We start from the raw sequence: 14,134 nt of genomic DNA, 5'->3' as shown, positions 1-14,134 counted from the left end.
TTCAATGATGGCCAAAAATAAATTATGTGATTTGCTTGTCATAACGTGCCGGCTTTTGCTCGAAAATGTGGCTGCTTGGTGTCATGGGATGCTCAAAACATGGTAATTTAAACTTTCTGAAATAAGGTTTTATAGCAGTTTTCAAATTAAATGTTTTATTACAGACACCTTTGTGTATCAAAAGAAAATTGTTAAAATGAGTCCAAAAGTGGACTATAATTGTGTTTTGCTGTAAAACTGTTCAAATGATTATAATAATTACACAACAGTGTTTCTCACTTTCAGGTACATCTCTACAGACTAGAGTCCCCGTGTTCATCAAAGTTCGAGATGTGAATGATAATGCTCCTGAGTTTGCAATGTATTATGAGACGTTTGTCTGTGAAAATGTCAAAGCTGGACAGGTATGTGATTGGTTAAGTTTTTCGATTTCAGCCAAATATATAGTCAGTTTTGAAATTTCCATTAAATTTACTTGTGGATTTTACCATTTGCACATAATTGTTGCACATAAGATTAACGAACAACTTGCACAGAAATAATAATAATAATAATAATAATAATAATATGTTGTATTTTAGCTTATTCAGACCATAAGTGCTGTGGATACAGATGAGCCACTTGTAGCTCATAAGTTTGTCTTCAGCCTGAGCACAGTCAACCCCAACTTTACCATTTTTGACAACGAAGGTAAATATCACAGGGTTAAATACCACTGATTATGCATTTACTCCATATTTAGATTAAAGATGACCATCAATATTAACCTGTGACATTTTGGCCTTTGTAGTAATACACTATAAATAACATTTTAGTCTGTATGAGAAAACAATAATATTTAAAGTTTTATAGCTATATATTATATAAAGTGAGCACTGATAACACAGACATGGCCATTAATCCTAGCAATTTTGTTTGCTTATTTTTTAGATAACACTGCACGGATATTGACACGCAGGAGTAGCTTCAACCGACATGAGATGAGCTCATACCTGCTGCCTGTGGTAATCTCAGACAATGATTATCCTATACAGAGCAGTACAAGCACTCTAACTGTGCGAGTATGTTCTTGCGACAGTCGTGGGAATGTGCAGTCATGCAGCACTGAAGCCTTACTGCTCGCTGCTGGTCTGAGCACTGGAGCCCTCATCGCTATCTTACTGTGTATCATCATACTGCTCAGTGAGTAGAGCTTGTAGTAAAAGAATCTATCTAAAGTCCATTGTTGACCTTTGCATGCTTTTCAAATATTTGAAATTTTTCCTCTTAGGTATTCAACTTCCAACCGAAAGTCTTTCTACTCAAATTGCAAAACGCTGCAAAACTACAATCATGTCCAATACATCGCTGAGTAAATTTAACACTAAGGCATACCAAGACCATAAGCAGGAGTGAATGAGTAAAAAATACATTACTGTAGCTAATCAATCACACACTTTCCTTGGCGAAGACCTACTAAAAATGGGTTGGAAGCTTCCTAAAGAACTTTTATGTCCTACACTGAGGAAGGAATATTTTAATTCATAAATAAACTATATACGCAATTCCTAGGAGTGATTTTGAGATGCTTAGTTGATACGGCCCCTGGGCTTTTGCTAGGCTAGTCTATGCTAGACTAGGCTTTTGTCAGTAGTAGATTTACTGCTGTGCTTCAGATCATTGTATCTATTGCACGTCCCAATGGACCAAGCTTTAGCTGTTGGACAGATGGCCATCCACGTTCTGTCATCTTCCTTGTTCTTTTTAGACAGAGGATGTCTCCTGACAATGCTTTTGAACAAACCGTACTTGTTCAGTCTTCTTCTGTTAGTGCTGTCATGGATTTTAACATTTAACATGCTCAGTAAGGTCTTCACAGCGCAACTCAAACATTTTCACACGCCTTCTAATTTAATGTTTTTCTGTCTTGTTATTTATTTTATAATAGAACGGTACTGGAGATTTCGAATATCACATCAACACAAATATACTTAGATAATTAAGTAACAACAAGAGCAACAGTAAGTTGTTATTTTAAGACACAATATATATGTATAGTTAGTAGCGATGAAAAGATTTTAGACCCTTTTAAGTTTTCCCTGTGTTCGACACTTACCTTAAAATGGATTCCAATAATTTTTATCCTCTATTAAAAATGGAATAAATATGGAAAAAATCCTCTATAATAAATGGAAATCTTGGGCAGTAATTACAGCCCCAACACTGCTTTTGAATGATGCTGTAAGCTTGGCTCCTCCATTCTCTGTGGAAGAATTAATCAAGCTCAACCAGGTTAAATGGGCAGGTGTTAGTGCACAGCCATTTTCCTGTCTCTACAGAGATGCTTTGTTGGGTTCAGGTTTGGACTCTAGGACTCTAGGTTCTTGGTTACCTGACCCAAGTCCCTTTATCCCTGATTACTTAATTTGGGTGGGTGGTGAGATCCCGGAAAGACTGTTGGTTGTTTCAAATCTTTTCCATTTAAGAAAGATGGTGGTTACCATGCCCTTCTGTGCCCTTTCAATGCTGCAGAGTGTTTCTTGTATTCTTGCCTAGATCTGTGTCTTGACACATACTACTGGTAATTCTCCTGACCTCATGACTTTGTTTACACTCTGACATACACCATCTACTGTGAGACCATATATAGACAGGTGCATGCCTTTCCTAATTATGTCTAATAAACGTAATTAGGAACAGATAGACACCAATCACGTAGAAGCATCTAAAGGACAATAGATAAGAGCAGGATGTGCCAAAGCACAACTGCAAGTGCATAACAAAGGGTCTGAATATGTAAGTAAATTGGTGATTTGAGCTTATTTTGCAGCCCTAGGCCCTGGGCAACTTGCTACCTTGTTGAGTTGACCATGAACTGAACTGAATGCCAGAGTATTCTAGAGGCAAATGGGGGCATCTGTCAGCTAAAGTTCTGTCATGCAATATTAGCTAACATTAGGTCATGCAAAAGGACAATAATCAGAGGCACACTAGTAAATCTACATCAAAATATTTTTTCTGAATATTTTTTACAAACTTTTGGAATGGCCTAGTCAAAGGCCACACAACAGAAACACTGTTTTATCAGAAAAATAAACAGGAAATCTCTTTAATGACACCCGATTAAGCAACACACTAATAGAATCACTGCTCTAAGGTAAAAATAAAACAAATTAACCTGCAATTTACCTTTAAAAAGAATCGTGACAGAGCAGTGTTTCTGTGTAGAGCAAAGAGAAATAGTGTGTGTGTCTGTGAAGGCGAAAGTAGGAGGGGTCTGTCTGTGTGTGTGTGGCATGGTGTCGCATTTATACAAATATGAGAGGCGTTCAACTGGGACTAAGTGTTCCCTTTATTTTTTCGTAAACAGTATATATTTTTTCCTCATTTTGCTATGAAAATCCTCTTGCATCCTCTTTTCACTGATCATCCTTGAGATGTTTCTAAAACTCGATTGTAGTCCACCTGTGGTAAAGTCAGTAAATTGGACATTATTTCAAGAGAAACACACCTGTCTATATAAGGTCCCACAGTTAACAGTGAATGTTGAGCAAAAACCAGGGCATGAAGTCAAGGAATTGTTTGTAGACTTTTGAGACAGGATTGTATCTATGCACAGGTCTGGGGAAGGGTACATAAAAATTTCTGCAGCATCCAACGTCCAGACCACTAGGACTCTTCCTAGAGCAGGCCGTCTGAAAAGAGGAAGTGATTGGGGGAGAGAGGCCTGCATGGATTGGCGCCCTTTTCAGGGCATACCCTGCCTTGTGCTCCAAGTTTCCACCCCCAGCGACTATGTACACAGGATTAGGCTGATTAGACAATGAGTTAGTGACATATTCTATATTCTCAATTACTGCAAAGAGTTAGTAACGCGCTAGGCCAAAAACAGTAACAGGGAAATGCAGAGTGAAGAATAAGGTGCACTTTATTTAAACAAAGTGAGGGTGAAAGGGGTTGTTGTGAATCATTTGGTGGGGAGGGTAGTGATTGTGAATTAGAATAGTTGGTGCAAAGGATGCAACCTGTGGACTGTACTTTGGCAGTAGCAGCGGATAGTCAAGGTTGTTCCAAGGGCTGTCTTGAAGATTTTTTTCCCCTTTTAGGGAGCCTCTGTAATACTCTTGAGTCTGCAATGAGAGAGCAGTGAGAACATATCAGAGTGAGAACATATCTAAGTCACCACACTGCCCTTTGGGGTCCTTGTATAGGGCTCTGATGCCACCAGGATGGTGAATAATAATTCACTCCCAGCTGTAGCAAGTTAAGGCGTTCTGCCCCTGAATGCATGTTGTGATTTCTTTTCTGTGGTCTAATGAGGGGCTTTCATATGGTACAAGGCACTGGCTGTAGGCCCACCATCACAATTATATACCAGTGAACTGCCAAGGGGAGCAGCGGCATTTCCACATGGAAGAAAGGCCAGTCTGTGAGATCCCTCAGAGAAACCAATGCAGCACAAATCGCTGTATAAAATGCTTTCCACAATAGAAAGGATACCTAATGCACCACAGACTGCTGTGCACCAGCCAAAGTCCAAGGCTGCTGACCATACCTCCAAATTCCCCAGATCCCAAACCAATCAAGCATCCATGGGAACCACGAGACAAGCAAATCTGAGCCACTGAGGTATCCCAAAGTATCTGTTGCCAATGTCCTAGTGCCAGACATCATTGCACACCACCAGAGGCCCTACAGAGATTTCCCAGTGGCACAAAGGGACCCATAAACTATGTGGTGGTCATAATGTTAATATGACTGAATATGCTGTAAAATCAGTATTTTGCTCTGACATTTTTTTCAGGTTTTCTGTGTTATCATTTTGGATCTGTGTGTTCTACTTTCATGAATAATTTTTCTTCAATATTCTACAAACAGTCACAAACTAGTTTAAAAGCAGTGCACCCTACCAAGATATTACTTCAGGTAATAGTTACGAAAAGTCTATTTTCCTGTCTCCCTCTCTTACTTTATTTCAAAATGCAACAGTGGGAAAAAATTACTTTCATTATTTTATATGCATAAAATTAACAGGAAGAGCTGTCTTCTCTTGTGAGCCCCTAAGTAGGTCACATGCTTCCGCAATCATAAATCATTGCATTTACCTGGATATACTTTAGTGCAGCATGAAAACCCCACCAATCCCCAACTGATATATTTATTTTTTTCTGCAGCACTGTGCTACAATACACCTCATTTATTAACAAAAGCACTTTGTAAGGACTTTTTCTTGGAATGAGAATTAAGCAAGACTAATGGTATTCTGCATTAATACTACTTTTTGAGGCACTATATTTGTATCAACATTTGTGTGTGCCAGGTTTGTAGCATCACCCTTGACCAATCCCCAATATCTATACATAGGAGAAATTTTCGTAATGCAAAAATCCTTACAATTTTCATACATAGGGGAAATTTTTGCATAATGTCGTATATACAGTAGAGGCAATAGCACACATATGGAGTGATTTGCCATTCAGCCTTGTGTTAAAAGCTAGTTATCTCTGTGAACCAAATAAAACAACAGGGGCAATTTGCAACATCTTAAAAGCATTTACTGAGGAGACGATATGTTGTTTAAGATGACTTAATGTTATCAGATTTGTTTTCTTCCTGAAAGTGCTTTTGTGACTGGTTTTGAATGTGGGCTTTGCCAGGCAGCTGCACTTTCACCCATAATTGCAATTAACAGTTATTAGAACACACACACACACACACACACTCACGTATATAAATGTATGTTTTTTGCTTTGTACTGTATCTTGTCCTTCTAGTCCATTAGAATGAATTCAATACAGCACCAGTGTTGGGTGTAACACATTAAAAAGTAAGTAACTTGGATTACTTTTCAAGTACTTGGATTACTTTTTTAATGTAACAAGTAATCTAACATGTTAGGTCCACCATCTAAGTACTCAGCTATTTATTTTTATTTTTTATTTTTTATGTCATCTGTTATTCAGACAATGTATATAATCCGTGAGCCAGACAGAAGTCATTCCTAATCTGGTAGTGTGTGTGTGTGTGTGTGTGTGTGTGTGTGTGTGTGTGTGTGTGTGTGTGTGTGTGTGTAGAATAATTATAAAGATCTTAACTAAAACAACATGCATGAAGCATCACAAAGGAGTTTTCATTTTTTGCAATGGAAAAGTACTCTAACTAGTTACTTTCGTCAGAATGTAATGCTGTAATGTAACTGATTACTTTTTAAAGTAACTAATGTAATTAGTAAAAAACTAAAAGTAACGTCCCTCAACACTGTATAGCACAAAGCAAAAATTCATTTGAAATGTAATTGCCACCACATGTTAATAGGATTTTATTTTGACTGGAAGAGATGACTCCTAAATGTTTAAAAAGAAATGTCTCTATGTGAATATTTTTGAAAAGATAGTTAAATTATATATATATATATATATATATATATATATATATATATATATATATATACAGTATATTGCAAATGCACTTGACAATACTGTTTTTGCAAGAGATAATACAGAAAGGCTGACCTCGGTGTCTTAAAATAACAACTAACTGTTGTTTTTGTTGTTGTTACATAATTACCTAATTCCATATGTGTTATTTTATAGTTTTGAAATCCCCAGTATTGTTGTAGAATGTAGAAAATAAATCACTAAACAAAAACAAAGAAATTTGCAAGTGATCCCAAACTTTTGAGCAGTAGTGTATATAAAATGTTATCAATGTGACCATATGAATGCCTCATATATAGCTGCACATATATTATAAATTCTAATTTATCTCATTATATATTTAGCTGGTTCTTATTTTCTAATATCTCTGATGAACTGCAGTAAGCTTCATACCGTTTATTGTTTTGCTTTTCTCTATCATGCTGAGATAATTCCTGTCAGTACATTGTCATTTTGAGTAGACAGATGATAGCACTGATGGCTAAAGATTAGCATTTATGAATGTTCAGTGCAATACCATGACATTTGCTCATTAACTTCCCTTCCCCTTTCTTCCATTTTTTCTTTCTGATGAGCTGTCCAATTCACAATCATTCTCCAGCTCAGTGAAAGTGGGTCACTGGGCCGTAACACGTCATGACCATAACACTTATGCACTTCCACCTAAAACTACCCCTTCCACACATTCTCCCATGCATACCCTGAGCAAACTCTCACCACACATGGCTCTTCAGTCTGGGCATCATGCTGCACACAAACCTCATGCAGCAGCTCCTTCATAATTAACACCTGAGTGGGAAACAGCAGCTATCACTCCATTTACCTGCTGCGAGGACAGAGCAGCCACAGATTAGGAAAAAAAAGCTGCCAACAGAAACACCTGCTTACTTTTCAAACACCAAATTTTCACCCTGTTCAAAAGAAAGAATATATGTTTTAATGCCATTTTACACATTAACACCATGCTGCATGCCAGTCATTACACAAAATACCTGTAAAATGTTTGGACACTCTCTCTCACACACACACACACACACACACACACACACACACACACACACACACACACACACACACACACACACAAAGAAAAAAAAGTTGTGAAAGAAGGCTGTAAAGTAAGTTTCTTTTTTTTTCAAATAATAAACTGGAAAGTAAGTGAACAGAAAAGAAATTCAAATTAAATCAATATTTGGTGTGACCAGTCTTTGCCCGCAGAACAGCCTTAATACTTATAGGTACAGTTGCACACACTTTTTATAAAGGAACTGTTGTTTTAAACCTCATGGAAAATTAACTACAAAACTGTGGATGTAGGCTTCCTCAAGTCATTTTGTCTCTTCACGTACAGTAACTGGCTCTCATGAAGACTATCCCAGGAAAGAAAAACTAAAATGTCTTTTGCAGGAAAGAAGTTAATTTACACCCCTATCTCACCTTTGCAGAGTAAGTGCGGTAGCCAATTGTGTTTTCAATCTTTTAAAAAAGGTATATATTTTTTTTATTTTAACAACTAACAATTTTTTTGGCAGCCCTCGCGGAAGCCCGCAGACCCTGCGGGGGCTCGCGAGATACTGGACCAATTTTACCAGCATCAAAAATCTTAAATTAACAGCACCTCAGATTAAAGTGTATATATAGCAGACACATCTAAACATCAATGCCTCACCATTGTTTTACAATGTATAAAGAATGAAAAATCAGGAAAGGGCATAGAATTAGAAGGTATCCAAATGTTTAACTGGTACTATGCATAAGCAGTTTGAAAGCAAAACACAGTTTAAACACAAAACATAATTTTTAAAGATTTGTCTATAACAAAATATCTAAATATCTATATTTCAAAACTGCTACATATCCTTAACCTTTAAACTTCCATGTTTTAGGCAAAATGTCACATAGACTGTTAAATTTTATAGTGTCACGGTGTGAACTGGTGCTGGGCATGTGTCAAATCTTTCTCACCCCTCGCTCATTTTAAAGGCTCCATACATAGACGGCCTCCTATTTTGCAGGTGTGTGAATGGATGGAGCCACTAGGTTGGGCACGGCTAGAAAAGGATGAATGAATAAATCTCGACCTCGCTGTACATTATAAAAGCGAGACGGGGAGCAATACTCGCCTGCCAAATTTATTGTCACATTATGTAATTTGTATGAAACGTGAATATAGGCACATCCACTGCTGCAGAGATGACACAGAGATGACATCATTACCTTCATCACCATAATAATTTATCAATGAATTATAAAAATGGTGAGAGTCAGTTTCCTTGCTGGACAGAACAGAAACTTGGATTAAATAGAAAACCAGGTGCTCGAACATGAGCTGGGTCCAAGTAACGTTCCATCTGTCCATTGTTTTGGTGGTCGAGGCCAGAGAACAGGCAGGGTGTGCTTACACCCAGCCTACATTAATGAGCTTACAGAAGCCCTTCCAGAATTGTGCAGAAAATTGTGGGCCCCTGTCTAAGACTGATACGAGACCATGAAGCTGGAAAACATGAGACACCAAGAGTTCAGCTGTTTCTTTAGCCGAACGGAGTTTGGTGAGTGGGATGAAGTGAGCAGACTTGGATCCACCACTGTCATAATGCAAGTGTTGTTGTCTGAGGGTGGTAATCACATGACAAAATCAAGGGGGGGGTTATTCCTATAACAATATCGCATGAAGCCACGAAATCTTCCTCCTAAACGGTTGACCACTAGAAATGTTGCTCAATAAGTAAAAAGAGTGCAGGCTTATACTGGTTGGCATGCCAGCTTGGAGATGTGGGCCCAGTCCAAAACAGCGGAACGGAGAGGGCTTGGGACGAAGAGTCCGGTAAAGGGGGACGTAACTTGGACCCGGCTCATGTTCAAGCGCATGTAGCACCAGGTTTTATATTTACTCCAAGTTTCTATGTTTTGTCCAGACCAAGAAAGGATGTTCTGCACCCTTCAGCCAGTGTCTCCACTCCTCAAGTGCAAGCTTGACGGCCAACAGCTCACGGTCTCTGATACCATAATTGCTTTCAGACAGAGAGAGTCGGCGAGAAAGAGAAATGTGTTATGCTGATTAGACTACGAAATTAAAGAGGAGAATCACGATGCCAGCCGGATTGATGTGCGCAGCTTTGTTTGAGTCATAGAAGTGGCGGCTTTTGCAGGGCAGACGAAGTGTGGTATCAGTGGTTCAGTGGCAGTATAGTGGTATATATACACTCGCTAAATAGGCGCCACCTTTTGCAAAGTGAGAATAAAATAACCGTCAAGAATAGTACCGCAGAAATGCAACAAAACACAAATATATACTTGCATAATAAGTGCTGCTTTTTGCAACTTTGGGGCGCGCGCTGATGAGCAGCTTTATTTTGGTCGTAGCATACTCAGATAAAAAAAAAAAAAATCAAAAACTTACAACAAAAACAACAGAGCAAAAATATATACTCGCTTAATAAATGTTGCCTTTTGAAATCTGAAGGCATATGTGTGAACAGCTGAGACATCAATAGGAGTCCTGATAGTCTGAGCCAGGTGTCAATAGGTCTTACATATTTATGAAAAGTCATGGATTATTTAATAAAACAAAGGCTCTGCTAAAAAAAAGTTAGGCACAGTCCTAACTTTACCCCGAATAAAAGGTCTTTCTGAGTGTTATAATTTAGTTGTTTTGCTATGGGCACACACCCAAGACTTCTTAAACTAAGTTCTCTTCTTTAACTAAGTTCTGTGTTCAAAAAAATTTTAGTAGGTAGGTTTATTCTCCATTTTCACAGTTTGATAATTGTATTTTCTTGAGATAAGTTTAAAAGTCACAGATGAATTTAACATATTTATATTAGCCACGTTATGAAAGCCAATTTTTTGCTCTATGTAAATAGGTGAAACTTGGTAAAGATTTTAAATTTACAAAAATTTAAGAAGAGGCCTGAGGCACTGCAGGTCTTCAGAAAGGCCCCCAAAGGTCTTCAAAAAGGCCCGCAGAGGGTTAAAAGTAATCCTCATCCCAGGGAAATTTGTCTGACATTGTAAAGCACACACAGTAACACTAAAACAACAACAACCGAAAATGAAAAGCGAATTATGAGGGCCTGATTATACTGAATAAATATTACAAAATCCCTGAAAAAAATATTTTGAAACATTTACACAAATGTAAGACAATTTTTATTTATTTAATTTATAATCTATTCTATTATCTAATAAACTATTATAAGTCTATTTTTTCAGGTATAACAACAAGCAGATATAAACAGAGATATGTTACATAACAGTTCATTCTTTGTATAAATATAAATGTCAGGTAGTGAACCTGATCATCTGTCTAGACAAAATTTAACCAATGTTGTTTATTTATTATTGTACAGTTAATGTCAATAGCTCTGGTTCAGATTTTTCATGTTTAGTAAAGTATTCGAATCAGTGCCATCAGTGTAGTATTTCTTCCATACAACATGTTATGTCTTTTTTTATGACTTAAACAGTTTTGCAAAATGTCCCTTTGCGCCACCTGGTCGTCATAACTTGGTGATAAAAGGGGAGAGAATAGAGTAAAACAATGCTTTTTTTGTGAAACGTTAAAACTTTAAGGTTATATCCTGAGGCAGTACTATGTATTTATCAGAAATAATGTATGGCTTTTTTTGCACTATTCATGATGCATGACACATTTTGAAACACACTCCTCTGCATTCTTTGCTGTGTCCTAAACAGTTTTATGCAATGCCAGCTGCAATCTTATCTTTCCATTCTGCCTTAAGCCAGACAACAGCCTCTCAATGCTTTAATGATGATAGTATTTCTCATCAGAGAATACTTGACTGTTTTTGTTTGCTTGATTGTTTGTGTCTAAATCACTGTATATAATCCATTTATGTTAAGTTACTGACCCTCTGGTCATTCTTGAAATGAAGGTCACCCCCAGTGTTCAATCACCGCTTTTTCTCTTGCTTGTTGCTATGGTAATCATGCTGGCTTTCAGTCATTTTCTTCATATTTACCACTTTAGCTGATGTCATCTCATTGACTTACAGAATGTTTATGGGACACAAAGCATTGTTTATGTCAGTAGTTGCTATGGAAATAGTAATATTTTTGTTTTCCTGTGTCTGTTTCTATAGTGATTGTGGTCATGTTTGCGGCACTGAGGCGGCAGAGGAAGAAAGAGCCACTGATTATTTCCAAAGAGGACGTGAGGGACAACGTGGTGAGTTACAACGATGAGGGTGGAGGGGAAGAAGACACACAGGCCTTCGATATTGGCACTCTGAGGAATCCTGAAGTCATTGACACCAACAAGATTAGACGGGACATCATCCCAGAAATGCTCTTCCCCTGCCGACGGGTCTCACCTATTAAAAACAACGCAGATGTGAGAGACTTTATTAATGGCCGCCTTCAGGAGAATGATTTGGACCCCACGGCACCACCATATGATTCACTGGCCACTTATGCCTATGAAGGCAGTGGTTCTCTTGCAGAATCTCTTAGTTCTCTTGAGTCAACAGCAACTGAAGGAGATCAGGAGTTTGATTATCTTAGTCAGTGGGGTCCACCATTTAGAAAATTGGCAGATATGTATATAGCAAAAGAGATGCAAAGAGAGACTTAGGACAGTGTTGCTCTGTACTGAGTATTACAGATTTACATCACTCCAAGATCTCAAATTCAAATCAAATTCAAATTTTATTTGTCACATACACAGTCATACACAGTACGATATGCAGTGAAATACTTGATCTCAAATCAGAATTTATTTACCCAATTGTATAATCCAGTAAGAGTCAAAAAAGACTTGAAAAACATACTCAAATTAATTTTTACACTTGAATTTTTTTTTCTCTTCTTATACTTAATCTTGTTCTTTTTTTCCCCTGTCCTCTATGTCCTCTTTACTTTATATCCCATAAGATGCCTTTAAGGTTTAGGAATTTGTTGTGATAAATGGTGTGAATAATGTGTTTTGTACGTACGAACAGTGATAGCAGCTTTATATACTATTGATGTTTACTAAAAAATAAATGGAAAACAATCTGATTATTAGCTTAGCTTTTCTTGCAAACCATATATAAAATACATGTAAACTATTTGGTATCATGGGTTCAAAGGCAGTCTTATAGTGAAAGTTTTTTTAATGGTTCAAAGTGTCAATGTGTCACATTACAGCACATTGAATTAGATTATGTATCTTTTAGTAAACCTGGTCATACAGTCTTCATTCTGGTTGAATGCTGTCATATTGTTTTATACTGTATTTATATTTTTATACTTATTTTTTAAAATAAAGATTTGGAAATCTATACTGTTTTTTAAACATAATAATTTATTCATATATATAATTTTATAGGGCAATGTTAAACCAAAATGTTATGTCTTTTTTTTAAATACTGTACAGTACATATTTTTAGCATTTAACTATGATGTATTTTTTCTAGGATGATGTGTAAAACATATTGCTTATAAGAAGGGAAAGAAAAGGAAAAATATCAGAAAACAATGAAAGTATACAGTATGCAGTGAGGTCAGTCAAAAATTGCAGGTTAGATTTTATGACAACATTTAGACAAATCCATAGCTAAAAACAGGAGCAGAAATGCATAACAAGCAAGAGTCAGATGATCAGCAGCATGCAGTATCAAATGGAAAAAAAAACAGATTCACGGAGAAAATATAAAAAAAATGTTAATAGCACTTTGCCTTTCATGTAAAAAGTCAGTTAAAATATGTTTTTATAGACATACTTGGAATGACTTAGAATGGTAATCTCCCAAGTAATGCAAACAGAAATGTAGAGCTTTATGTAGCTGCATACACATAGGAGTTTTATTTATTCATTCCTTTATAAATTTTCGCTTCCTTACGTCTTTGTAATGTGGTATATCTTTCCAGATTATTAGAAAAATGGAGTAGGTTTAATTTGTACTGTAGATACATGGGCATCTGTCAGAATAGAAGGGAAGTGGGAAAGAGAAAACATTAAAAAGAAACAAAAAAAACTGCTTTATTGGATTTTATAAATAAATACACAAATTAAGGATAATTGCATGATGTTTTATAAGTTTTAAGTTTAGGGCAGAGGTCAATGCTTTCAAGATGACCATCTTCACAACTTCACAACTAGTAGAATTAAGCTTTTGGACACCCTTGCATCTTGTTTCTCCTTATCCTCACCCTTGACCATCTCTTAGGCAAAACATTCTTAGATACTTTAGCATTTTAACGGTTTGCTCATGGGCTGCACTTGCCACTCAATCCAAAACACTAAGTGGTTATTTGGGTCAAAGAAAACCCTAAGGTCAAACAGAGAGTGGAGATAGCCAGTTGGGCTAAAGCTGACATTAAAGCCTCAAATAATCAGACTTTTCAAACCTTGGTGGGCAGGATGCTCACTAAAAGTAGACAGCTCCAAAAAATTATACCTGGTTTAATGAATGTATCTTATTACTGTGACATGCAGATGGCAGAGTTAGCATCAAAGGTATCAATCCATTTATCCGAAATTATCTTATAAAAAAAAAGATCAGGATGATGTTGCTGCTGATGGTGGTTTAATGATGTGGGAAATGCTTTATTGGAACACACTTTGCCCTTTAATACCAATCAAGCACAGTTTAAATGCCACAGCCTACATACTGCGTCTTACCATGTGCATCCTTTTTGCCTACAAACTATGCATTTTATTTTGACTAGCAGGATATTAAGACATCCAAAGGAATCTATACCTCCCTCAGGAGCTA

At 36.9% G+C, this 14,134-nt stretch overlaps 1 protein-coding gene across 3 annotated transcripts in view; it reads left to right on the top strand.

Moving 5' to 3' along the window:
- The window catches only part of LOC128541087 (cadherin-10-like), a 103,839-nt gene extending 91,198 nt beyond the window's left edge, over positions 1–12,641 (top strand). For all 3 annotated transcript variants that reach the window (XM_053511247.1, XM_053511248.1, XM_053511249.1), the window contains exons 9-12: positions 286–404; positions 582–690; positions 931–1,182; positions 11,519–12,641. In XM_053511247.1, coding sequence (XP_053367222.1) covers positions 286–404; positions 582–690; positions 931–1,182; positions 11,519–12,009 — 971 coding nt within the window. In that variant the 3' untranslated portion in view covers positions 12,010–12,641. The remainder of the gene's footprint in view (positions 1–285; positions 405–581; positions 691–930; positions 1,183–11,518) is intronic.
- Positions 12,642–14,134: the final 1,493 nt, after the last annotated feature.

The sequence above is a fragment of the Clarias gariepinus genome, chromosome 14 (genome assembly GCF_024256425.1).
Source record: "Clarias gariepinus isolate MV-2021 ecotype Netherlands chromosome 14, CGAR_prim_01v2, whole genome shotgun sequence".
NCBI classification, from domain to species: Eukaryota; Metazoa; Chordata; class Actinopteri; order Siluriformes; family Clariidae; genus Clarias; species Clarias gariepinus.
This window is presented reverse-complemented; position numbering and strand designations above follow the sequence as displayed.